General features: G+C 45.4%; 1 protein-coding gene across 4 annotated transcripts; it reads left to right on the plus strand.

The window, feature by feature from the left end:
- Positions 1 to 1463: 1463 nt before the first annotated feature.
- Positions 1464 to 23883, plus strand: XRCC1 (X-ray repair cross complementing 1). 4 transcript variants are annotated; one of them, XM_060693871.2, is made up of 17 exons: positions 1464 to 1757; positions 5735 to 5827; positions 6784 to 6891; positions 7849 to 8007; positions 9438 to 9518; positions 10192 to 10309; positions 11210 to 11331; positions 12494 to 12617; positions 13341 to 13569; positions 14549 to 14665; positions 14750 to 14849; positions 16159 to 16333; positions 17683 to 17737; positions 17908 to 18053; positions 18683 to 18773; positions 19724 to 19799; positions 21143 to 23883. In XM_060693871.2, the coding sequence occupies exons 1-17, from the start codon at positions 1707 to 1709 to the stop codon at positions 21254 to 21256; spliced, it is 1959 nt and encodes a 652-aa protein (XP_060549854.2). In that variant the 5' UTR covers positions 1464 to 1706; the 3' UTR covers positions 21257 to 23883. The 4 variants fall into 4 exon arrangements, with proteins under 4 accessions (XP_060549854.2, XP_087732485.1, XP_087732487.1 ...); XM_087876359.1 differs by having other exon boundaries at positions 1489 to 1757; positions 10195 to 10309; XM_087876361.1 differs by lacking the exon at positions 7849 to 8007 and having other exon boundaries at positions 1607 to 1757; positions 10195 to 10309.
- Positions 23884 to 24036: the final 153 nt, after the last annotated feature.

The following is a 24036-nucleotide window of genomic DNA, read 5'->3' on the forward strand; positions in this document are numbered from 1 at the left end:
CTACAAAGGACTTCTGGGTATATAAAACTTTACTATGCTGTTAATCAACCCTGAAACAGCTCAACAGCTAACATAGGGATTCGAACAAACTCAGTTCTCCTTAGAGAGAACTGGGAGCTAAAGAAATTCCAAGAGTATGTGAATCCGAAGAGAAGTAACACTGACTTCTGAAAAAAGATGTGTGTTTCTGGACCAGTTTTGGAGAGGAAATAATATTACTACCTGTAGCCACACCAGGCAATTAAATAGGATGCTCCTCTCAGATTTGAGCACTAATGAAAGATTGCGAAGCCCCAAAGTTCTCAGCATTAACTAAAATTCGGAAACATTATGAACCCTATATTAGGACATTTTGAGATCACAGCATCCGTTTTAAGTTATAAATTATGATATATTGGGTGAACTGGTTCACCCAATATATTAAACCCAAATAAAACAAACCACGTTATGGATTGTTATGCTGTAACCATTTTAAAGGCAGTCTTGGGTACATCAAGAATGTAAAAATTTAGAACTTCCAAGCTATGACCTGGATTCTTCTAGGGCAGTGTTTCTCAACCTTGGAAGCTTGAAGATGGGTGGTCTTCAACTCCCAGAATGCCCCAGCCAGTCCACCCATCTTTAAGCTACCAAGGTTGAGAAACACTGTTCTAGGGGATACTGCCCCACAACTCTGGCTAAATCTATCTAGTCTGGATACTTGGAATGGGAGGGAAGGGTCAGGTTTTAAAACACTGACACCAGCTGATGTAAAACTATGGTGTCCATCATCCTTTTCCAAATCAGGCAACCTTCAGATATGTTAGATTCCAACTTCTGAAGCAACCAATACCACTTTTTAAATCCAACATTGCCAGGATCAGGATGGTGAAGCATATTATAATAAATCAATTTTCTGTCCCCGTGGCAGTTTCTCTCCATCTTTGCTGCTGGCTGGTCAATTCTGGGAGTTGATGTCCATCCATCTTAAAAGTTGCCAAGGTTGGGAAGCATTGCTCTATTATTATTTTTTTCCAGAGGAAAAATAATGCATTGCTACTTTTGTTGATGCTTTATTTTTATTTATATTTTTGTTCAAGCATATATAAGATTACAAATAAAAATATAACCATGATTATGAATACATGAAATGGATACAAATAAAAAGGGACATGCTCATTCATTTTTTATAATTTTATAATTTGCCTTTTCAGAGATAAGCTTAAGGTATTTTACTTCCTCCACACTAGAGATTTCACCAAACTTGGACACTTTGTGTGGCCTTCAAATTCCCAGAATTCCTCAAAAAGACTATGCTGGCTGAGGAATTCTGGGAACTGAAGTTCCGCGCGTCTCAAAAACGTCCAAATTTTGAAAAATCTAACCCGCGCAGAAAGGCCGGGTGGTGGTGGTGGCGGTGGTGGGGAATAACGCATGCGCAGAAGCGAAAGATCGCGCTTCGACGCTCCAGCGTCACGATCGAAAGGCGCGAATCTGAGCATGCGCCACGAGTTTCATTTCCCTCCCGCTTCCCCCAAGTCCCTCCGCTCGCTCTAGGAAAGACGTCGATTTGAGTTTGCGCGCCGAGCGACGCCCGGGGCACACAAGTGGGAAGGGAATCATAGAGACGAGCGTCGGGAGAGGAAGGGTATAGAGCGCCCCGTTTCCGGCGCTTGGCGGAGTTTTGCTACCGGGTGACGGCGGCGGGTGACAGAAAGTGGCGGGCCATGCCGGAGATCGAGATCCGACATGTGGTCTCCGCGAGCAGCTCCGACACGGTAGCCCGGCTTCCAACGGGGATTGGCGGCGGCTTCCGCTACGGGAGCAAGCAAGGCAGCGGAGAGATGGGCCTGTTAAGTTGTGGGGGTGGAGGCGGCCATTGTGAGGCGGCGTGGAAGGGGGGGGGAGTCAGATATGGGGGCGGTGGGCCCTGGAAGAGCATCTAGGTGGATTCGGGGGTGGATAGAAACCGTACAGACCAGGGGTCTCCAACCTTGGCCCCTTTAAGCCTGGAGGACTTCAATTCCCAGAATGCCCCAGCCAGCAAAGCTGTCTGGGGAATTCTGGGAGTTGAAGTCCTCCAGACTTAAAGGGGCCAAGGTTGGAGACCCCTTTGCTGGCTGGGGAATTCTGGGAGTTGAAGTCCTCCAGGCCTAAAGGGGCCAAGGTTGGAGACCCCTTTGCTGGCTGGGGAATTCTGGGAGTTGAAGTCCTCCAGGCCTAAAGGGGCCAAGGTTGGAGGCCCCTTTGCTGGCTGGGGAATTCTGGGAGTTGAAGTCCTCCAGGCTTAAAGGGGCCAAGGTTGGAGACCCCTTTGCTGGCTGGGGAATTCTGGGAGTTGAAGTCCTCCAGGCTTAAAGGGGCCAAGGTTGGAGACCCCTGGTGCAGGCAATGCAGCCCTCCACTGGACAAGGCCATGACACGATATCTTTTATTTATTTTTTATTTTATTTATTTTGCCAAGCACATAAGATTACCTATAAAAGTATAAACATGATGGTTGAAACCATGAAATGTATAATAAACATGATTATGAATACATGGGATGGTTACGGATAAAAGGGGAACCTTAGGACAGGGACGGTAGGCACGCTGGTGCGCTTATGCACGCCCCTTACGGACCTGTAAGGAATAAAGTGAGCTCAACAGTAGACAGTTTGAAGGCAGAGATCTCCAAACTTGAAAACTTTTTAAGCCTTGTGGATTTCAACTCCCAGAATTCCCCAGCCAGCATGTCTGGCTGGGGAATTCTGGGAGTTGTAGTCCACAAGGCTTAAAGATTCCAAGTTTGGAGTCCGCCCTGATCTAAGGTTAAAATTTTTGGGGGTTTGGGGATGAAACCACAGAGTCAGGTAGTGCATTCCAGGCGTTGACCACTCTGTTGCTGAAATCCTATTTTCTGCAGTCGAGTTTGGAGCGGTTTACCTTAAGTTTGTATCTATTGTGTGTTCCTGTATTGTTGTGGTTGAAGCTGAAGTATTCATTGACAGGTAGGACATTGTAGCAGATAATTTTATGTACTACACTTAGGTCAGACCGAAGATGGCGAAGTTCTAAGTTGTCTAAGGCCAAAATTTCAAGTCTGGTGGCATAAGGTATTCTGTTGCGAAAGGAAGAGTGGAGGACCTAGATCTGACAAAAGCCAGAATGGCTACTTTGGGCTCCAACGTGTTGGGGGGGGGAACCCAGCAATGGTCGTCAGGATGGATGGGGAAAAAAACTACCATTGCCTTCTTAAGCGCTAACCTGGATGATTGGGTTTCAACATCTGGGATCCCTAAGGTGCTTTTTCAATAGAGAGGCAACTGGACTTGACTTCTGAAGCTTTTTGGATGAGAAGCGATGGGGGAAACAAAACAGCCACTTCATAAGCGCATGGCACAAACATAGAACAAACCCATCGGGACAAGATATCGCAGTCCCATCTACAATTAAAAAGACACAGACCACTCTTTTGAAGGCAGCAGATCCCACATTTTGGATAGAGAGGATCACTGGTTTGAAAGGGGTCAAAGAGGCCATGGGTGTCAAAATTGAACAACCCTCTCTCTCAACAGAGGGGGAGGGATACGACATCATCTATCTCCTGTCTACAATACAGTCCTTTCAGCTGTTCCAAGAAGGCTCCACGGCCATTTGCAACCTGATGACACAGATAAATCCACTCACTAAAAGGATGCAAATGACCAGCTGTCCGCAAGGTGTATAAATCCTTCCATTCCCCACCATCCAGTCAGAGCTGAAGAAGCTTCTTGGATGAGAAGTGAAACGTCTTACAAAGAAAAAACAAGCAAGTCGAGCTGCCTCTTGAAAAAGCACCTTTGCGATGAGAACTGTGACCTGGATAGACTGAGAATCTCCATAGAGGTTGAGCATCTAGGACAGTGATGGCTATCCTTTTTGCCATTGCGTGCCAGGAAGGGGGGCATGGGGGAGGTTCACACGTGCGCGCGTGCCCACACCCATAATTCTACGTGCCCCACCCTGTGCATGCGCATCCAACCTGCCCTTCCCCCCCCCCCGCCCCCGCTCCTGGCTGTTCACCGCCCTGAGTCCTTCGGGAGTAGGGCGGTATAGAAATTCAATAAAATAAAATAAATAAATAAATAAATAAATGCGATGGCCCGATAGGCCCATTTTTCTTTGTCACCTGGCTCCAGATCCTCTCTATGCATCTGGGGAGGGCGAAAGCAGCCTTCCCCACCCCCTCCAGGCCCTCCTGAGGCAGGAAACAGCCTGTTTCCCTACTTCTGGTGGGCCCAAAAGGCCTGAAAATCAGGTGGCCGGCGTGCACATGTGCGCCAGAACTGAGCTGGTGTGCCCACTGATATGGCTACACGTGTCACCTGTGGCACACGTGCCATAAGTTCGCCATCATGGATCTAGGATGTCATAGGAACAAACCATTGTGATCCCCTTGTTTTAAGGCTTGGTGTGTGTTGGGTGGGCCTAATCAAAGAGACAGAGAGGGGAAAAAGAAGAAGAGAGGGGGATCGTAAGAGGGGGAAGAAAGGGATGTATGCGAGTCTACCAATTTTATCAGCTTGCCTCTTTTTTTAAAAAAAAAAAATTGATTTATATGCCGCCCTTCTCCGGAGACTCAGGGCGGCTTACAATGCGTTAAGCAATAGCCTTCATACTTTTGTATATTTATACAAAGTCAGCTTATTGCCCCCACAAACTGGGTCCTCAATTTACCTACCTTAGAAAGGATGGAAGGCTGAGTCGACCTTGAGGGGGGTGGGGGGAAAATTGAACTTGCAGTAATTGCAGGCAGCTGGATGTTAGCCTCCTACGCCACTCAGGCCACTCCTGGGGAATAGATGGCTTAGGACTGTCATAGTACAGGTAGTCCTTGACTTATGATCACACTTGAACCCAATTATACTGGGCTAGCATAACACACTTGACTGAACTGGGTTTGGGATGGTCCGTTTTGCCTGTTTCGTGAAGTTAGGCCATTGCATTACTGGAAGCCAGAATAGAGCTCAGTTGGGTTGCTCAACCTCAGCAACTTTTAAGGTGTGGGTTTCAATTCAGAAGCTAGGTAAGGAATTCTGGGAATTGAAATCCACACATCTTAATGCTGCTGAGGTTGAAAAATGCCAGAAAGAGAGTAAACGGTGCTTTCTTCTTTTTTTTAAAAAAAAATCTACACGTTTTTTTATTTTATTTTTTTATTTTTTTTAATAAATATCTCAAATCAGTGCGTGAACAGTGTGGCTCCTGGGGGTGTCATACATTCTAATGCAAATAAAAACTAATAAAGTTAATCATAATTGTTTCATTCTATCAGCTTATGCATTTCTAATGACAATACACATTTATATTATGTTGCAGTCTATCATTGTTCAATCATTCCACATTTTCTCTTGTTGCTTTCATTTTGTCTTATAAAAATATATACAGTAAAGTTCCCCTTTCTCTTATTTCTATCACTTATTCTAGCTTTTAATCATGTCACCCTTTATTAAACGACTATCTTCCTTTCTTAGCTAGCTTCTAATCATGTCACCTACCTAAAAAAAAAAAGAAAGAGAAAAAAGAAAAGAGAGAGAAAGAAAGAGAAAGGCAAATCAGAACAAAAGCAATGGTGCATTCTGATGGATTTAAAGTTGAAGCGTGCTGGGTAAACCCAGTCTTAAGACCATTGGGGAGGTGGAAAGGAAAAGTGGCTAAGGAGGAGAAAAGAAGGGATGTATAGATAGTAGGATTGTTTTCTTGCCATTGATTCCGTGTCTTCTCCTGTTCCCAGACGCATTGTGCTGAGAACCTGCTCAAGGCTGACACCTATCGCAAGTGGAAGGCTGCCCAGGCTGGGGAAAAGCAAGTTTCGGTCATATTACAAGTGAGTTTCCGCTAATCCCTTGGTGAGATCAGTCCCCAACACTTTCTGCACTTTCTTGTAACACCTGCAGTATGATAACTTGCTGTAAGCATATTTATACTGTTAGAGTCGTGTCCGTATAAATTATAGTTCTTCAAGCCCAATTTCTCTCTCTCTCTATGTGTATATGTGTATATGTATACATACATGTGTAGGGACGCGGTGGCTCAGTGGCTAAAATGCTGAGCTTGTCGATCGAAAGGTTGGCAGTTCAGCGGTTCGAATCCCTAGTGCCGCGTAATGGGGTGAGCTCCCGTTCCTTGTCCCAGTTTCTGCCAACCTAGCAGTTCGAAAGCACGTAAAAAATGCAAGTAGATAAATAGGGACCACCTTTGGTGGGAAGGTGACAGCACTCTGTGCGCCTTTGGCGTTGAGTCATGCCGGCCACATGACCACGGAGAGTCGTCTTCGGACAGCGCTGGCTCTTCGGCTTTGAAACGGAGATGAGCACCGCCCCCTAGAGTCAGGAACGACTAGCACATATGTGCGAGGGGAACCTTTACCTTTACCCATACATGTATATGTACTGTATATAACAGAAATAAATGCTTTTCAGGTACTATTTGGAATTTCTTCATAATTTTCCTATTTAGTTAATCATGGTTCTGCGGTGCGTTACTGTATGCTCAGCTGTCCACCAGTCTCCTCAAAATTATCTACTGTTAAGATCTTAGAAAAAGCAGCAGTTGGAAAAGGAAAACTTTTCTGTCTTAAATAATCGCTGTCAGTCAAATTGGATCATAATGGGCTTGATCCTGATTTAGTATAGGGTAGTTTTATTTGCTCTTCGCATGGCTCATATACATGGTTGGGGCATATTTGGTTAAATCAATAACTAATTGTTAAGACCTGGGCCTATAGGGATTCCTTTCCTGCATTTTCCACAATTCTCTTACGGTACTCTCCTCCCCTCACAGTTTGAAAAAGAGGAGCAGATTCACAGCATTGATATTGGCAATGAAGGCTCTGCCTTTGTGGAAGTGCTGGCTGGCAGCTCTGCCTCTTCCAGTGAGCAGACTTATGAGGTGAGTGAATTTGGTGTCGTCCAAAAGTTGCCATCACAGCAACAGTGGTACTTTTTCTGTTTTCAGTGAAGGGGGTTTGGTGTTATTTCCTTTGTTCCATTTGAATATGTACAGTCACAAATTCCAGCATTGTAAACCAAACATCATTTGAATACAGGTGTGTGTGTGTAACACAGGCTGACTGCTTAGCAGTTTAGGCAAAAACACTAGAACAGGGGTGTCAAACTTGCGGCCCACGGCCCAGATGGTCACGCACTGGCCACGCCCACCCCCGTTTTAGCAAAGGGGGGGGAATTGTGATACGTTACGTGACAACAACATGTCACAAGTTTGACACCCTTGCATTAAGAGGCACAAGAGGGACCCTGCTTTCCCCTGTGTTTATTATCCATGTCGGGATTTTTCCTGTGTGTGATACTTTTCCCTCAAGAGCCCCAATGCTGATTTGGTGTGCTGTGGCTTTGCTCTCAGGCAGTTTGGGGAGGACTCTTCTGGATTATAAGGATTAAAAGGGACGTGATGGCTCAGTGGCTAAGACGCTGAGCTTGTCGATCGAAAGGTCGGCAGTTCAGCGGTTCGAATCCCTAGCGCCACATAACGGGGTGAGCTCCCAGCTTCTTGTCCCAGCTTCTGCCAACCTAGCAGTTCGAAAGCACGTAAAAAATGCAAGTAGAAAAACAGGGACCACCTTTGGTGGGAAGGGAACAGCGTTCCGTGCGCCTTTGGCGTTGAGTCATGCCGGCCACATGACCACGGAGACGTCTTCGGACAGCGCTGGCTCTTCGGCTTTGAAACGGAGTTGAGCAACACCCCCTAGAGTCGGGAACGACTAGCACATATGCGTGAGGGAAACCTTTACCTTTACTTCTGGATTAAGACTGGAATTTAGTGAGAGATGTATTTTCCAAAAACCTGTGTCTCTTGATCTCCACTGTAGTGCTTTCCATTCCATCTCAGGTGCTGTTGGTTACATCCTCCTTCATGTCTCCCTCAGAGAGCAAGAGTAGCACCAACTTGAACAGAGTCCGTATGTTTGGGCCAGATAAACTGGTGAAGGCGACAGCTGAGAAGAAGTGGGACCGAGTTAAGATTGTTTGTACCCAGCCATATACCAAGGTTTATATTTTGGAAACAAAATATATGGAATGCTGGCCGGAGTCTGCCATGGACTCCTGCATTTATTTCTTCCTCAGAGGCTTGCTAAGGAGCTGGTACTTTTTTAGCATACTCTTTAGCAATTGTTGCGTTTAGTATCTATCAAAATGGGTTCCATGCCTCCTCATAACTGCATTTCAAAGGTGAGAGAGTCATCATTTTGTATATGAGAAAAGAAGTCGATCTCGGGCAGTTTGGATGATTATCTGGCAAACAAGAAGTTGTGAATATTAATTTCTTCTAAATGTGACCCTAAATTTCTGGGTATTCACCTTTCTGGAGGTGAGGTGAAGTCTCACCTCCAGAAGTTCACAATTATGCCTTTTCTAGATGAAAGTCTACAGATAGCTGAACGAGTTAAAATCTAGCCGTTCCCTCTTTATAGCCTTGTGAATATTTACTCAGAAATAAAACTCACTGGCTTCAGTGATTCCCAAGTATATTAACGTTGAATCGCAACTTTACTAGTGGGGTAACTTCTCTCAAAAGAACACTTTAGGATTAAAAAAGGTAACAGTTATTAGCCATTTACTTGGAATGCGGTGGCTCTGGCTAAGACGTTGAGCTTGTCAATCGAAAGTTCAGCGGTTCGAATCCCTAGTGCCGCGTAATGGGGTGAGCTCCCGTTCCTTGTCCCAGCTTCTGCCAACCTAGCAGTTCGAAAGCAAGTAAAAAATGCAAGTAGAAAAATAGGGACCACCTTTGGTGGGAAGGTAACAGCGTTCCGTGCGCCTGTGGCATTGAGTCATGCCGGCCACATGACCATGGAGAGACGTCTTCGGACAGCGCTGGCTCTTCGGCTTTGAAACGGAGATGAGCACCGCCCCCTAGAGTCGGGAACAGATAGCATGTGCGAGGGGAACTTTTACCTTTACCTTATTAGCCATTATATTAAGCAAGATTATTCCTAAGGCAGATGTGTCAAACATGCGGCCCACAGGTGGGATCTGGCCTGTGATAGACCCAGAGTCATCCCCGTGGGGCCATCTCAGAGATGGCAAGGGACCGGCCCATGCCACCCTGGCCATGTCTGCACAGCCGTGATGACCAGCTCTCAATAGAATCAAACCTTTCTTGTTGACTTATTAAGCTCCCCAGGGAACCTTCCAGATTTCAGTTTTCAGATTTCTTTGGGGTTGGGACTTACAGAAGCTGAATCCTCCATCCATGCGTATGCCCCCAAGAAAGCTATATTAATGCTAGTCTTGTTTGTTTCTAATGTTTTTTAGTCACTCAGATTTAATCTGCCTTCTGTTATAAAGCTCGTTTGTGTCCCACCTCTGGAGGGAATGTGGTCTGTCATTAGAGAAGGCAGTTGCACTCACAGAACGACAATTGCTTTATGGCTGCCTGATTTGCCTAAATCTGAATCCTCTTCCTTCTCTCTTCAGTCTCTGGCATACGGCCTTTCCTTCGTGAGGTTCCATTCTCCTCCAGACAGCAGCGAGACACATTCCAAAGCGGCTTCACCGGTGAGCATCACCTTGAGTTACGTGATCCCTTCCAACATCTATGTGTTCTGACCTAGGCTTCCCAAGAGCATGAAGCAGACTCCTTGTCCCGACAAAAACCCCTTGTTATTAAGTTACTGTGAATTCTTCTCATTCACATCCAGCAAAGTCTTTCAAGGGTGAATTTACAGTCACAGACTTATCTGGCTTGGGGAGATGCCAGGCCGATATCTTCAAAACTTGGCAAGGAGTCTCTGAGAGTCACGAACCAATTAAGCGAACTAATTGTCTCCTGCAAACTCCCCTCCCGTTTTGCACCTCTTTTATTCTCTCTGGGAGGGGCCATTCATCATCCACCTGTGGCTTTACTCCTGAGTCGACCCTTGTTCTTTAGCTGTTCCCTTTGTCTGGCAACTCTGTGCATGCGCACACTGGGAACAGGCTGTTTTTTTGCCCCACTTATCTCCGACTCCGAAGGTAGCTGATAACTGTTGGACGGCCCTGGCCCCCTCTCTGCCTCCGACGCAGAGCCCTCATCAGAGCCTTCCCCTGACTCCAGGATTGGCCCATATTCCTCCCCAACCTCTTCACTGTCCGACTGCTGCCAGCTCCACTGGCCGCTGGCGGGCCACAACACTATGACCCTTCTTTAAAATCTGGGTATCTCGTTCTCTTTTTCTTCCACCTGCATCAGAAGGTCACCAAATTGGGGCAGTTTAAGGTGAAGGAGGATGACAGCAACTCCAGCTCTCTGAAACCTGGTGCTCTCTTTTTCAGCCGTGCCAGTAAACCCCTGGTCTCCCCTCCTAAAGGTAATTCTCACAAGTTTTTTTATCCTACCTAAAAGCCGTCAGAAGGTCACAGTTTATTTATCATCCAGCCAATAGGAGGCAGTAGCCTTTCTCTGCTGTAACTTAGAAGCTGATAATATGTGAGATTTTGCCCTTGCAATGCAGGCTCTATTAATAACACTAATTGCTAATAGAATCTGATAAATAGAATAGATTAGAATTCTTTTTTTTTTTTAATTTGATTTATATGTCGCTCTTCTCCGGAGACTCAGGGCGGCTTACAATGCGTTAAGCAATAGCCTTCATACTTTTTGTATATTTATACAAAGTCAGCTTATTGCCCCCACAAACTGGGTCCTCAATTTACCTACCTTAGAAAGGATGGAAGCCTGAGTCGACCTTGAGCCTGGGGAGATTCGAACTTGCAGTAATTGCAGGCAGCTGAATGTTAATAACAGGCTATTAGTCTGCTGTGCCACCAGGCTCCTTTTATTGGCCAAGTGTAATTGGACACACAAGGAATTTGTCTTTGGTGCATACGCTCTCAGTGTACATAAAAAGGAAAGATACATTCGTCAAGAATCATAAGGTACAACACTTAATGATAGTCATTGGGTACAAATAAGCAATCAACTCATACTAGGAAACAATATCAATATAAATCGTAAGGATACCAGCAACAAAGTTACAGTCATGCAGTCAGAAGTGGGAGGAGATGGGTGGTGGGAACGATGAGAAGACTAAAAGTGTGATTGGTTTCCTTCTTCGTTTGGCCGTTCTTGAAATGAAACTTTTTTTCCAGCTGAAAGTGTCCGTTCTAACGCTTTATCTACTCTTTAGCATTTGCAGTGTTTTCTGCATGTGTAGATATCCATATCGAGACTGGAAACTTGATGATGATAATAATTACTATTCTTGCAGCATCTCAGAATGACCAGCCTTCACCCAGTTATGCTGCCGCCTCACTGCAGACCAGCAAATCTCTTTCTCCTGACTCTTCACCATCTGTGGTGGACAAGCCCACCACCAAAACCTCACCCAAGGTAAAGAAGAGGAAATAGAAGCCATGCGGGGATGGGGGCGGTGGTGGGAAGCGGTCGACCTCCAACCTTTTTCCTGTCTCTAATTTGCTGTCCAAGTGGAGAAACAAAAATAAATTCCTTCTTTAACCGAATGAGTGGTACTTATGATTGGTCCTCCTAGCTGCAACTGTTAACAGCATTGCCAGATTCATGCAGGGGTGGGCTTCAAAAATTTTAGCAAGGGGTTCTCTGCCCAGTTGCTGGGTGGGCGTGGCCATGGTGGGCGTGGCCTAGTCGGCCTCCTGCTCCATGGTGCGGTGGGCAGTTTTGCTCTCTCCGGGCTCTGGAGGCTTTTGTCTAGCCTCCGGGAGGGTGAAAATGGCCTCCCCAGGCTCCGGAGGCTGTCTGGAGGCCAGAAACAGGCCCATTTCTGGCCTTCCCGAACTTCTGGTAGGACTTTTTCACCCTCCTCGAGGCTTCGTGTGTGCCCTGCACTTACCTGCATCCAAAACAGGCCAGGTGGGGACTCCTGGGGGGGCAGGGTGGGGTGGGCGGGGCCAGCCAGGAGTGGGATTTGGGGGTTCTCTGAACTGCACAGAATCTTAGCTAGAGGTTCTCCTGAACCCCTGCGAACCCCCAGCAGTCCACCCCTGCATTCATGTGAATGTGATCTGACTACTCAACGACTTGTCTTGGAGGAAGCAAGTCCTTGCAGCATCCTATGCTCACGTGATCTCTATTTGCAACCTTCACCGTCGGCCTTTCACAAGCGGAGTCCATGAGGGACTGGCAGGAGGTCGCAAATGGGCCCCATGTGATGTTGTTTAATCATGGCAACTAGAAGTGCTGGAACTGCTGTCATAAGTTGCTACGGTGTCTTATCATGATGTGTTTTTATGACTGTGTCACTTAGCGACCGAAATTCTGTTCCCAGTTATTTTTGTTAAGAAAGGACTACTTGTACTTCCATTCCGCAATCTTACTATGTTGCCTCTCTAGGCACATGAGCATGGTTTATTCGTGGGCCAGAGCAGCAGCATGGGTCCTAGAATTATTTACAGCCAATCTTAAAGGATCCGTAAGCCTATATTTGTCTTAGAAGTAAATCCAATGAAGTTGGGAGAAGCTTCTGTCCCAAGTATTTTAGGATTAGTTGCAGTCTTAAGTTTTCTTGTCTTTGCAGGAACCCACCCCAGTCAAAAGGAAGTTTGAGTTCAGCAAAGAAAATGCTGGCCTCTCATCAGCAACCAAGAAAGCTATCCCTGATAAGTCCCGCGTTACACACCCACCTTCCAAAAAACACAAAGGTGTGTGAAGAAAGGGGGAAACTTGCAAGTTGAAAAATCCATGCAATACAGAACATTTTTTTAAATTCATCTATTTATTTAATCAATAGTCCGTTTGCGTGGCCAACAATCTCAACAAGTGTCCCTGAGTGGCAAACAATATTAAGATAAAATGATAAGCAGTTGTACAAGCGATAGCCCTGAACCCAAATGTTTTCAGCACGTTACTTTATTATTATGAGCCATGGTGGCACAGTGGTTAGAGCGCAGTACTGCAGGCTACTTCTGCTGTCTGCCGGCTGCCTGCAATTTGGCTTTTTGAATCTCACCAGGCTCAAGGTTGACTCAGCCTTCCGTCCTTCGGAGGTGGGTAAAATGAGGATCCAGATTGTTGGGGGCAAGAGGCTGACTCTGTAAACTGTTTAGAGAGGGCTGTAAAGCACTGTGAAGCGGTATATAAGTCTTAAGTGCTATTGCTATTATTACTATCATATCTTTATTACATTCCAGAGTCAAATATTAAAATGCAAACTAATGTAAAAGGAAGCAGCAAAACAAATGACCCAAAAATACATCAAGCAAATTCGTTTGATGTAAATATTTTTGAGCACGTCACTTTTTTGAAGTTGGATTTCTAAGCGCCGGCTTAATACAGTAGGCTGGGTAATTTACATGAAAGAATGAGCAACGATTCGGACTTGCCTCTTAACCTAACCTTTGCGTTTTGTCTTTGTTGATTTGCAGTTTCTCTCTCCACGTCTCCTCCCCAGAAGACGCTGCCTTTGAAAAAAGCTCTTCCCACACAGTCTTCAGAGGAGACGGCAGCAAACGGGCCTTTCCAGCAACTCCTACAGGGTACTGTCTTCGTGCTGAGCGGTTTCCAGAACCCCTTTCGCTCTGAATTAAGGGACAAGGCCTTGGAGATGGGGGCCAAGTACCGTCCAGACTGGTCCTCTGACAGCACTCACCTCATGTACGTGTCTGGTACCCAGTGGATCTACCTTCCTAAAACATGCGTGGTTTTCATTTTTTCCCCATTCCCTAAAAGTTAAGCCATTGCAACCTCAAATAAGAGCCTTGGTAGTACAGTGGTCTAAAGCACCCTGTTATTAAGACCAGCTGCCTGCAATTACTGCAGGTTCGAATCTCGCCAGGCTCAAGGTTGACTCAGCCTTCCATCCTTTCTAAGGTAGGTAAATTGAGGACCCAGTTTGTGGGGGCAATAAACTGACTTTGTATAAATATACAAAAGGATGAAGGCTATTGCTTAATGCATTGTAAGCTGCCCTGAGTCTCCGGAGAAGGGCGGCATATAAATCAAATTAAAAAAAAAATGCTCTACTTAGGGAGCCCAAGATCTCAGCTTTGTAAAAGAAGAACTCAAAGAGACTCCCAATTTTGCAAGGGTCTATAATAACTTGCCTCGGACAATTCACCATGGCCAACTCACTACGGCCAACTCTAATATCAAGTTACACTAATATCGAGGAAATAGCGGGATAGAATAAGTTTTAAAAAGGATTTTTTAAAAATGCCAAAGGAAGGTCAAAATGAAATGTGAATGAATAGAGATTGGGATTGGCCCAAAGTCACCCAGCCAGTTTTCATGTCTAAGGCGGGACTAGAACTCACCGTCTCCTGGTGATTGGTCCAAAGTCACCCAGCTGGCTTTCATGCCTAAGGCGGGACTAGAACTCATAGTCACCTGGGGATTGGCCCAAAGTCACCCAGTGTGCTTTCATGCCTAAAGTGGGACTAGAACTCATAGTCACCTGGGGATTGGCCCAAAGTCACCCAACGTGCTTTCATGCCTAAAGTAGGACAAGAAATCCCGGTCTCTTGTTTTTTTGCCTGGTGCCTTTACCACTAGACCAAGCTGTCTGGTTTCGTACTGGTGCCTGATAGATTGCAATGGATCCTTCAGTGCTGAATGACTCTGTTTCTCCTTCTAGCTGTGCCTTTGCCAACACCCCCAAATACAGCCAGGTGAAAGGGCTCGGGGGCACCATTGTACGGAAAGAGTGGATCCTGGACTGCCACCGTACCCGTCGGTGCTTACCCTGCAAAAGGTGAGTTGCCAAGGGGAACGGGAGCTAGGTGGATTTCTGCTCCATTTTCATTTCAGACTATAACTGGAAGGTTCCCTTTCCTAGGTACGTGATGGGTGGCCCCGACTCGTCCAGCAGCGAACAGGAAGAGGAGAGTGAGGAGGAGACCTCAGCTCCGCCTCGCAGACCTTTGACTCCTCAACAGGTAGATTAGATGTGTGTGTTTGGGGGACGTTTCCGTTACTGTGGTATACAGTGAGTTTCATTGTAGGTTTTTCTTACCTGATTTGACTTGTTATTTTGCAACGTGAACATTAGTGTAAGCCATGAGATTCTAATCCTTTAAGAGTGTTTTGCCTTTGTCGGGAATATATCAGGAATCTTTGTGAGGAGAGCCAGTTTAGTCTAGTGGTTAAGGCACCAGGCTAGAAAGCAAGGAACCGTGAGTTCTAGTCCCGCCTTATCCAGCTGGGTGACTTTGGGCCAGTCACCAGGAGATTGTGAGTTCTAGTGTCGCCTTAGGCATGAAAGGTAACTTTGGGCCAGTCACCAGGAGATTGTGAGTTCTAGTGTTGCCTTAGGCATGAAAGGTAACTTTGGGCCAGTCACCAGGAGATTGTGAGTTCTAGTCTCGCTTTAGCCATGAAAGACAGCTGGGTGACTTTGGACTAGTCACCAGGAGATTGTGAGTTCTAGTCTCGCTTTAGCCATGAAAGCCAGCTGGGTGACTTTGGGCCAGTCACCAGGAGATTGTGAGTTCTAGTCTCGCTTTAGCCATGAAAGACAGCTGGATGACTTTGGGCCAGTCACCAGGAGATTGTGAGTTCTAGTCTCGCTTTAGCCATGAAAGACAGCTGGATGACTTTGGACCAGTCACCAGGAGATTGTGAGTTCTAGTCTCGCTTTAGCCATGAAAGACAGCTGGGTGACTTTGGACCAGTTACCAGGAGACTGTGAGTTCTAGTCTCGCTTTAGCCATGAAAGACAGCTGGGTGACTTTGGGCCAGTCACCAGGAGACTGTGAGTTCTAGTCTCGCTTTAGCCATGAAAGACAGCTGGGTGACTTTGGACCAGTCATCAGGAGATTGTGAGTTCTAGTGTCGCTTTAGCCATGAAAGACAGCTGGGTGACTTTGGGCCAGTCACCAGGAGATTGTGAGTTCTAGTCTCGCTTTAGCCATGAAAGACAGCTGGGTGACTTTGGAACAGTTACCAGGAGACTGTGAGTTCTAGTCTCGCTTTAGCTATGAAAGCCAGCTGGGTAACTTTGGGCCAGTCACTTCCTCTCGGCCCAACTGACCAATAGAGTTGTTATTCTGGGGAAAATAGGAGGAGGAAGGTGTGCTGGATGATACGTTCACTGTCTTGAGTTAACTACAGAAATAATTAAAGCGGAATATAAATCAATTTTAAAAATTAATCAATATCGGAATTTAATGACCAACAAATGTTCAAAAACTTGCTGCAGGTCAGTTTGCCTTCCTCTGCAATTGAACCCTGTCTTTTCTGTGCCAGAAAACCAGTGTGCCCAGCCCCAACCACAAAGTTAAGCCTGCCACCAGCCCCAAAATATTGCAGGCGGTGCCACCGAAAGTGTCTTCCGGGGAGGAAGAGGAAGAGCCCACCACCTCTCAGAACAGCAACATCCACAACAATTCAAGGGCATCCAGCGGGGATGAGAAATTTGCAGGTAGAGTAGACCATATATTTGGGGATGCAGAGGAACATTGCTCCCACAGAATCCTTCGTTGGCAGGAGTGGGGCTGGTGGTGAGTGGAGCATGGGGGTTTGAAACCAAGATTCAGGTGTTTCTCTCTATCCATCTTGTAGAGATTGTTTTTTTTAAAAAACAAAATAAAATAAAATAGCCAATATTTACTTATATCAGTAAAGGAATGTATTATAGATAGAAAGAATAAAACAAGAATAATAACAATGTCCACTTCTGCAATTTCAATTTATGTTGAATACCGAGTGTCTCCTTCCTCCATGTTAGAGCATATGCAAAACAAACAAACAAAAAAAATCATTGAATGCACTCTTCCAGATACATAGGCTTTTGTAAAAATGTTTTTAGAATTATATTCAGTTGCCTTTTGTCCTACCTCTGTCACATATGTCCTTGAGGTTAATTTATTTAACATCTAACCACCTTCCAGACTCATAGCTCTGCTTTAACTGAATAACCTTGTGGAGATTATTGAAGGGATTAGAATAGAATAGAATAAGAATAGATGATGGGATGGGATGGGATGGGATGGGATGGGATGGGATAGGGAATAGAATAGAATAGAATAGAATAGAATAGAATAGAATAGAATAGAATAGAATAGAATAGAATAGAATAGAATAGAATAGAATAGAATAGAATAGCAGAGTTGGAAGGGACCTTAGAGGTCTTCTAGTCCAACCCCCTGCTTAGGCAGGAAACCCTACACCATTTCAGACAAATGGTTATCCAACATCTTAAAAGCTTCCAGTTTTGGAGCATTCACAACTTCTGGAGGCAAGTTGTTCGACTGATTAATTGTTCTAACTGTCAGGAAATTCCTCCATAGTTCTAAGTTGCTTCTCTCCTTGATCAATTTCCGTCCGATGCTTCTTGTCCTGCCCTCTGGTGCTTTGGAGAAGAGCTTGACTCCCTCTTCTTTGTGGCAACCCCTGAGATATTGGAAGACTGCTATCATGTCTCCCCTAGTCCTTCTTTTCATTAAACTAGACCTACCCAGTTCCTGCAACCGTTCTTCATATGTTTTAGCCTCCAGTCCCCTAATCATCTTGGTTGCTCTTCTCTGTACTCTTTCTAGAGTCTCCACATCTTTTTTTTTACATCATGGCGACCAAAACTGAATGCAGTATTCCAAGTGTGGCCTTACCACACTTCATGAAGTGTGTTAATGAAGGATTCTTGCTTCTCTGGGACAGCTCATCAGCCATCCTCCCCACCAGTGATCGCAACAGTTTACCCAGCAGTTTTGACAGTGGGGACATAAAAGAGATTGCTGATGTTTCCTTTCTGCCTTTTCTGCTGCCCCTTAGGTCTTCAAGACAACGGAGACGAAGGGTCTGGTGACACCGATGACGAGTTAAGGAGGTTGGTCCGAGTGATCCCTGTCATAGTTGACCCTTCCTGTGCGGGCTGCCTCACTTAATAACTGAAACAGAGCTTACCACAATAGAGTCTGTGGGTTGAAGCCTGGAGGCCTTTTGGGGGTTTGTGGTGGATCCTTTCCCAAAGCTAATTCCGTGTCTCCTCTGGCTTAGAGTCGAAGAGGAACACCGCAAAAAGCAGCAAGGCGGACGGAGGATCATCCCAGAACCGGACAACGACCCCTACGCTGGTTCCACTGATGAGAACACAGACGTTGAGGAACAGGTGGAGCCAGATCAGCCTATCCCAGAACTTCCAGGTTTGTCCAAACCAATCTAAAGTTTGGTATTTCTTTCCTTTTTTCTTAATCAAAGTACCAATCTGTGGGATTATTAGTCCATTACTCTTTAGCTAAATAATCAGTATCTAATAGAGGCAGTCCCCGACTTACGACCATAGTTGGAACTGTAAGATCCATTGAATTGAATTGAATTGTTTATTGGCCGAGTGTGGACACACAAGGAAATTATCTGGTGCATATGCTCTCTGTGTACATAAAAAGACAATTACTACCAACCTGCCTTCCATTGAGGACCTGTATACTGCACGAGTCAAAAGAGGGCTGCGAAAATATTTACAGACTCCTCGCATCCTGGACATAAGCTGTTTCAATTCCTACTCTCAAAATGATGCCTTAGCAATGTGTGTGCTAAGAGGTGCAGTTTTCAAGTGAGGTGCTGAGAGAGAGAGAGTGAGAGTGACTGACCCAAAGTCACCCACTTGGTTTTCATGCTTGAGGCAGGATTAGAACTCGCCATTTCCTGGTCTCTAGCCTGCTGCCTTAAACCACTAGATGAAACTGGCTGAATGATTAGAGAACGAATGGGTATGTTTGGGTTGTCCTGTTCTTCATTCTGCTTTTAAAGGATCTTTGCTTTTCCTTTCCAGATCTGTTTGTGGGCAAATGCTTCTTCCTTTATGGTGAATTCCCTTCTCAGGAACGACGCCTCTTGAATCGCTACATCATAGCTTTTAATGGGTGAGTTTTTACCAGAATATTACTGTAGGGCTCTCCCAGTGCCTAAATATGACGTAGAAGGTGCCATATATATATATTTTCATCTGCTTTGACAGCTTGGGTGAAGAGTTGATTTAGAGAGAGAGTGTGTGTGTGTGTGTGTTTTGATTTGCCAGCGGCCTGCGCTGCAGAACTGGCAGCGGAGTCGGACAGTGAGGAGGCTGGGGAGGAACATGGGCCAATCCTGGAGTCTGGGGAAGGTTCGGACGAGGGCTCTGCGTTGGAGGCAGAGAAAGGGCCATCTGGGAGGTATGTGCCATCTCTGGAGCCTCCCGAGTCGGACCTCAGCGAGGCAAAGGAACAGGGGGAGCCTATTCCCAGTGCGCGCATGCACAGAACTGCCAGAAGGCAAGAGCAGTTAAAAGAAAAGGGACGACTCGGGAGTAGAGCCTGGAGATGATTGGCCCCTCCCATAAAACTTAAAGGAGGAGCAAAGGCACATGGGCCTTTGCAGGAAGCAACGTTGTTAATTCTGTTCAGTTTATAGTCTGAAGCTCTGTTTGATTGTGAACTCTAGGTGGCTTTGCTAATTAGGTCTTTGGCAGCATGTCAAGGGAGCTAAAGGTGGGTGATTATCCCAAAGGACTTCTCCCGAAGGACTCTTTACAACTATTTGGGACTCATCTGTGAATGAACAGAATTCATAGCTGTTGCAATAAAAGAGGTTTTTCAGACTACTCGTGTGTTTTACTGACTCAGGAAGCCTAGGTCAGAACAGAGAGAGAGAGAGAGAGAGAATCCACTCTTCACCCAAACTCATATATGCAGCTTTGCACACTCTAATTCCCAACGGGCTGCCGAGTGGTACCAGTCCGTAGACCAGGAGTTGGGGACCCTTCTCCTAGATGATTTCTTATCTCTAGAGAAGCAGAAAACTCTCTCTAAAGGCCGCACATTTTGACTTCTTGCAGGGAAGTGGAGGACTACATGAACGAGCGTGTAAATTATGTGATCACGGCTCAAGAATGGGACGACACGTTTGATGAGGTGAGCTGGGATCTTTAGGGCTTCGGGGAAATTAGCCCAGACCTTTAAACCATTTAACAAAACCGATAGGACCACCCGTGCTACAATTCTGAAGACCTCTGAGGAATGATCAAATTTACATTGAGCAGGGTATACACCCAGTCTTGTGACGGCGCTAACGTCAGGAGCCAAAGAATCAAGGCGATATGTTAAATTCCATTTCAGAATCTGTCAGAAATGGTGTATGGTCTCCTGCTTGGGTGGGTGAGTGTGTGTGTGTGTGTGGGGGGGAGTGTTGGACTGGATGACCTACAAGGCAGGGTTGAAATTCAGCAGGTTCTGACAGGTTCTGGAGAACCGGTAGCAGAAATTTTGAGCAGTTCGGAGAACCGGCAAATATTACCTCTGGCTGGCCCCAGAGTGGGGTGGGAATGGAGATTTTGTAATATCCTTCCCCCTGGAGTGGGGAGGGAATGGGGATTTTGCAGTATCCTTCCCCCTGGAATGGGGAGGGAATGGGGATTTTGCAGTATCCTTCCCCTACCACGCCCACCAAGCCACACCACGCCCACAGAACCGGTAGTAAAAAAATTAAGATTTCACCACTGCTACAAGGTCCCTTCCAACTCTGTTAATCTGTAAAACCCCTAGGAAGCTTTTACACAAGAACCTAGTCAGTGCTAAATTGGCACCAGATAAAGGGTTAATGAAATTGTTGAAAGGAGAAAAGGGGATGAGATGGTGATAGGGGAAATTTTGGACGGACTCCTCTCTTTCATTGAACAAATTGGAGGAGATATAAAACATCATGCCATTGCACGGTGTTGTAGCATTTCTCAACCTTGGGAACTTTTAAGATGGGTTGGACTTCCAACACTGGCAGGGGAATTCTGGGAGTTGAAGTCCCAAGGATGAGAACCACTGCCGTACTGGCTCTGAGTTGACGCACCAGATGAAGTTCCCAGAAAGAGGAGGAGGAGAAAAATATTAATTTGAATGCCGGTATTAGCCAGCTTCAACGGTGAGTGGTGCGATGGCCTAGAGGTGAAGCTCTCGTCTCACAATCAGGAGGCTGTGAGTTTGATCCTAGGGTAGAAGCAGCTATTACTCTCTCTGGACACATGAGAATATATCTGCTGAATATAACTCCGCATTGGTGACAGGAAAGGCATCCGGCCAGTAATCACTCAGCTCCATTCAGTTGCCCAGACTCCACCCCCGCAAGGGATTATAGGGTCATTAAAAGATGATGATGATGTTGATTAGCCAGCTTCAATAGTCTCTGTCTGCAACTAGGCTGGGTTCTGCCACTATGAGCAGCTCCGAGACTGTTGGATGGTCTCTTTCCTTAATTTTGGCTTCAGGCTCTGAATGACAACCCCAACCTTTCCTTCGTGCGTCCCCGTTGGATCTACAACTGCAACGACCGGCAGAAGCTGATTCCCCACCAGCCATACGTCGTGGTGCCGCGAGTGTAGGAGGATTTACCTGCCGGAGTTTGTATATAATGTATATTCGTCTCTTTTGGGGGAAGATCCTTAGCCTGCTGGCTAGTTGAAACAGGACACTCCTGTTGGGAGAAATTGCCTCCCTCTGAAGCCCTCCAACCTTGGGGTGGTTTGGATGGTCTTTGGTTGCGTTTGTTTTTTTTTTTCTTTCCCTTCCCTATCCAGTTCCACCAGATCATGTCAGAAATCAGTCTGCTTTTGGGAAGCAATGTTTGCTGCAGGCTGCTCTGGAACAGTACTAGGGTCATCTTCCAGGATGGAGAAGGCGCTCCCTTAAAATTAAGAGCCCAGGGTTCAACAAAGGTGAAAGTTAATGTACAGAACCAAATTCACAGACCTCTTTGCGCGCCTCGGTATTTCTTGCCCTTCTCACAACCCACTTATATTGGTACTCCTCTTTCTCTTCTTCATCTTCCCAGGGCATTGTGGGGATGTGTTCTGGCTGAGCATCTTTTTGCCTCTCCCTATGGAAAGATCTTTCTACGTACACCGAATCCCGACAGCAGCAAACCTTGATTTTCCTAGCAGGGAGTTTGGGGGTTTCGCAGAAGAAAAAAAGCTGTCCCATTTCTCACCCAGGGTGGTTCCAGTTTCACGATAGTAGAGATGGGGCTCGTCGCCATCATTGGTGTAGGTAAACCTCGGTGGGTTGTCCCATCTGCAGACAAAGCCGAGCTCGTTTTTAAAATGCCGCGATCGACAAATTGCATTCATGCCTTCCATGTGCATGTTTTTCAGAAGGAAAGAAAAAAACACCCAGGAAAAAACCGCATCCCATAATCCCCACCCAATCCTGGCTTGTTTTGACAATTGCAACACTGATTAGAAGTGTTATGTTTGGGCTCCGTTAATTAAGTGAACACTTTCCCTGACCAATTATTCTAAGAGGAGGGTGTTTGGCCTAAATCAGGGGTCTTCAACCTTGGGAATTTTAAGCCTGGCGGACTTCAACTCCTAGAATTCCTCAGCCAGCAAAGCTGAATTCTGGGAGTTGAAGTCCGCCAGGCTTAAAGTTGCCAAGGTTGGAGACCCTCAGCCTAGATATACGATGGTAGCAAAGTTGAGAATGGAAGTATTAGAAGAAACCCTGATTGCTTAAACCGAATCACAATTTCTGGGGTAGGCTCATGTGGCTGAAATCTTCCTTTTCATTTTCAATGAATTTTTCCAGGTTCCTCTATAGGAAAATAAGAAACTGCTTTAGTTAATTTCAGAATGGAATTGTTCATTTCTGCAGAGCATTGTCTGTTTCACTATGAATTGTTTTGCCCCCCCGCTTCTTCAGAACGAAAAATATTGGACCATTTTTACGCGTTCTTTTCAGAGTAGCGTTTCTTAACCTTGGCAACTTTAAAATGAGTGAACTTCAGCTCCCAGAATACCTTAGCCAGCAGAATTCCCCAGCCAGAATTCTGGTTTGGGAAACTCTGGGAGTTGAAGTCCATGCATTTTAAAGCTCTCGAGGTTAAAGACGATTTCAGAATGACATCCCATTTCCCAAAGTTCATGTTCCTTCCCACTTTTCAGTTGCTATAAACTGGGCTGGGAGGTCTTGAATAATCTACCTCATTTTTACAGCTGATTTCTTATTTCCCAGTTTGCGATCAAACCAGCCATTCTACTCTTCGTTCTTACTTCCTTGCTTTCACAGGGGAAAAAAATGTGAAATCGATTGTGGGGAGTGTTTTACTTGTGATGGGCACTGCAGAATTGGAGGTCCATCTCTCATTGAGACATCCGTCAATTGCAGTCTATTCATTCTTCTCAAGCAGATTTTTTCTTTTTGTATAAAGATTCCAAGATGGAAACCAGAGATTTTTCCCTGGGGCCTAAATTTTGTTTTATGTGCTGGAACTCTCAACCATATAATTAGGAGCGAGATACTTGAGGGAGTTCTCCTTCCTACCACTTTTTTTTTTTTCCAAAAAATAAAAATAAAAAATCAAGACACAGAATAATTTTGGCTGTACTCTCACATCCCTTCTCATCCTTTATCCTGGCAATTCAGAACTTGTCCAGATAAGGAGTGTCTAAAAATATGTTCCATTCTGGATGGCATTTGCTCAGTTCTTTTCAACTTGAGTGGATTTTCCTTGGTAACAGATGATGTCTTCCCCCAACAAAGGACACTGCAGTTTATGGACTTCAGTTCCCAGAATTCCCTAACCATTCTAATAGTTAACAGAGAATTCTGGGAATGAAAATGCATATGTCTCGAAGGAGCCAGGATTGGAGAAGGTTGTTTTAGACTCATATTCCTGGTCTTGGAGGATGGAATATTTGCAAGGGAGGCTTGTGTCAAGAAATTAGCTTTTCAGAGCACATTAAAAAGAGCACAAAAGGAATTTGCATGTGTCTCTTTTAAGGATGCTAAATTGTAAGGAGAAAGGAGTTAGCCTTGGCAGCTAAACTAGCTGAAATGTTTTACTATTGTACAGTCTATGTTTCACAAAGACCGAAGGGCTTGCTTTGTTTTCTATAAATTTACACCTTGATTTAGCAGTTGTTCCGAGGTTCCAGCGACAAAACTTCACGGGGTGTATTCTTGTTCTCTTTTCCTATATCATGTTATGTTTTAATAAAACAAGATGCAAGTCTCCAAGCGGTATCTTTTAAGAACTTATCAACACTGCCAGGGAGAGATAATATTCCTCTGTGAGCTCAAGTAGGACTCCTGTTCCCTCAGTGAGAAGATAAGCTTTTAGATGCCTTGGTAAGGCCACACTTGGAATACGGCATTCAGTTTTGGT

Source organism: Pantherophis guttatus, chromosome 10 (genome assembly GCF_059756535.1).
Source record: "Pantherophis guttatus breed Tessera chromosome 10, ASM5975653v1, whole genome shotgun sequence".
NCBI lineage: Eukaryota > Metazoa > Chordata > Lepidosauria > Squamata > Colubridae > Pantherophis > Pantherophis guttatus.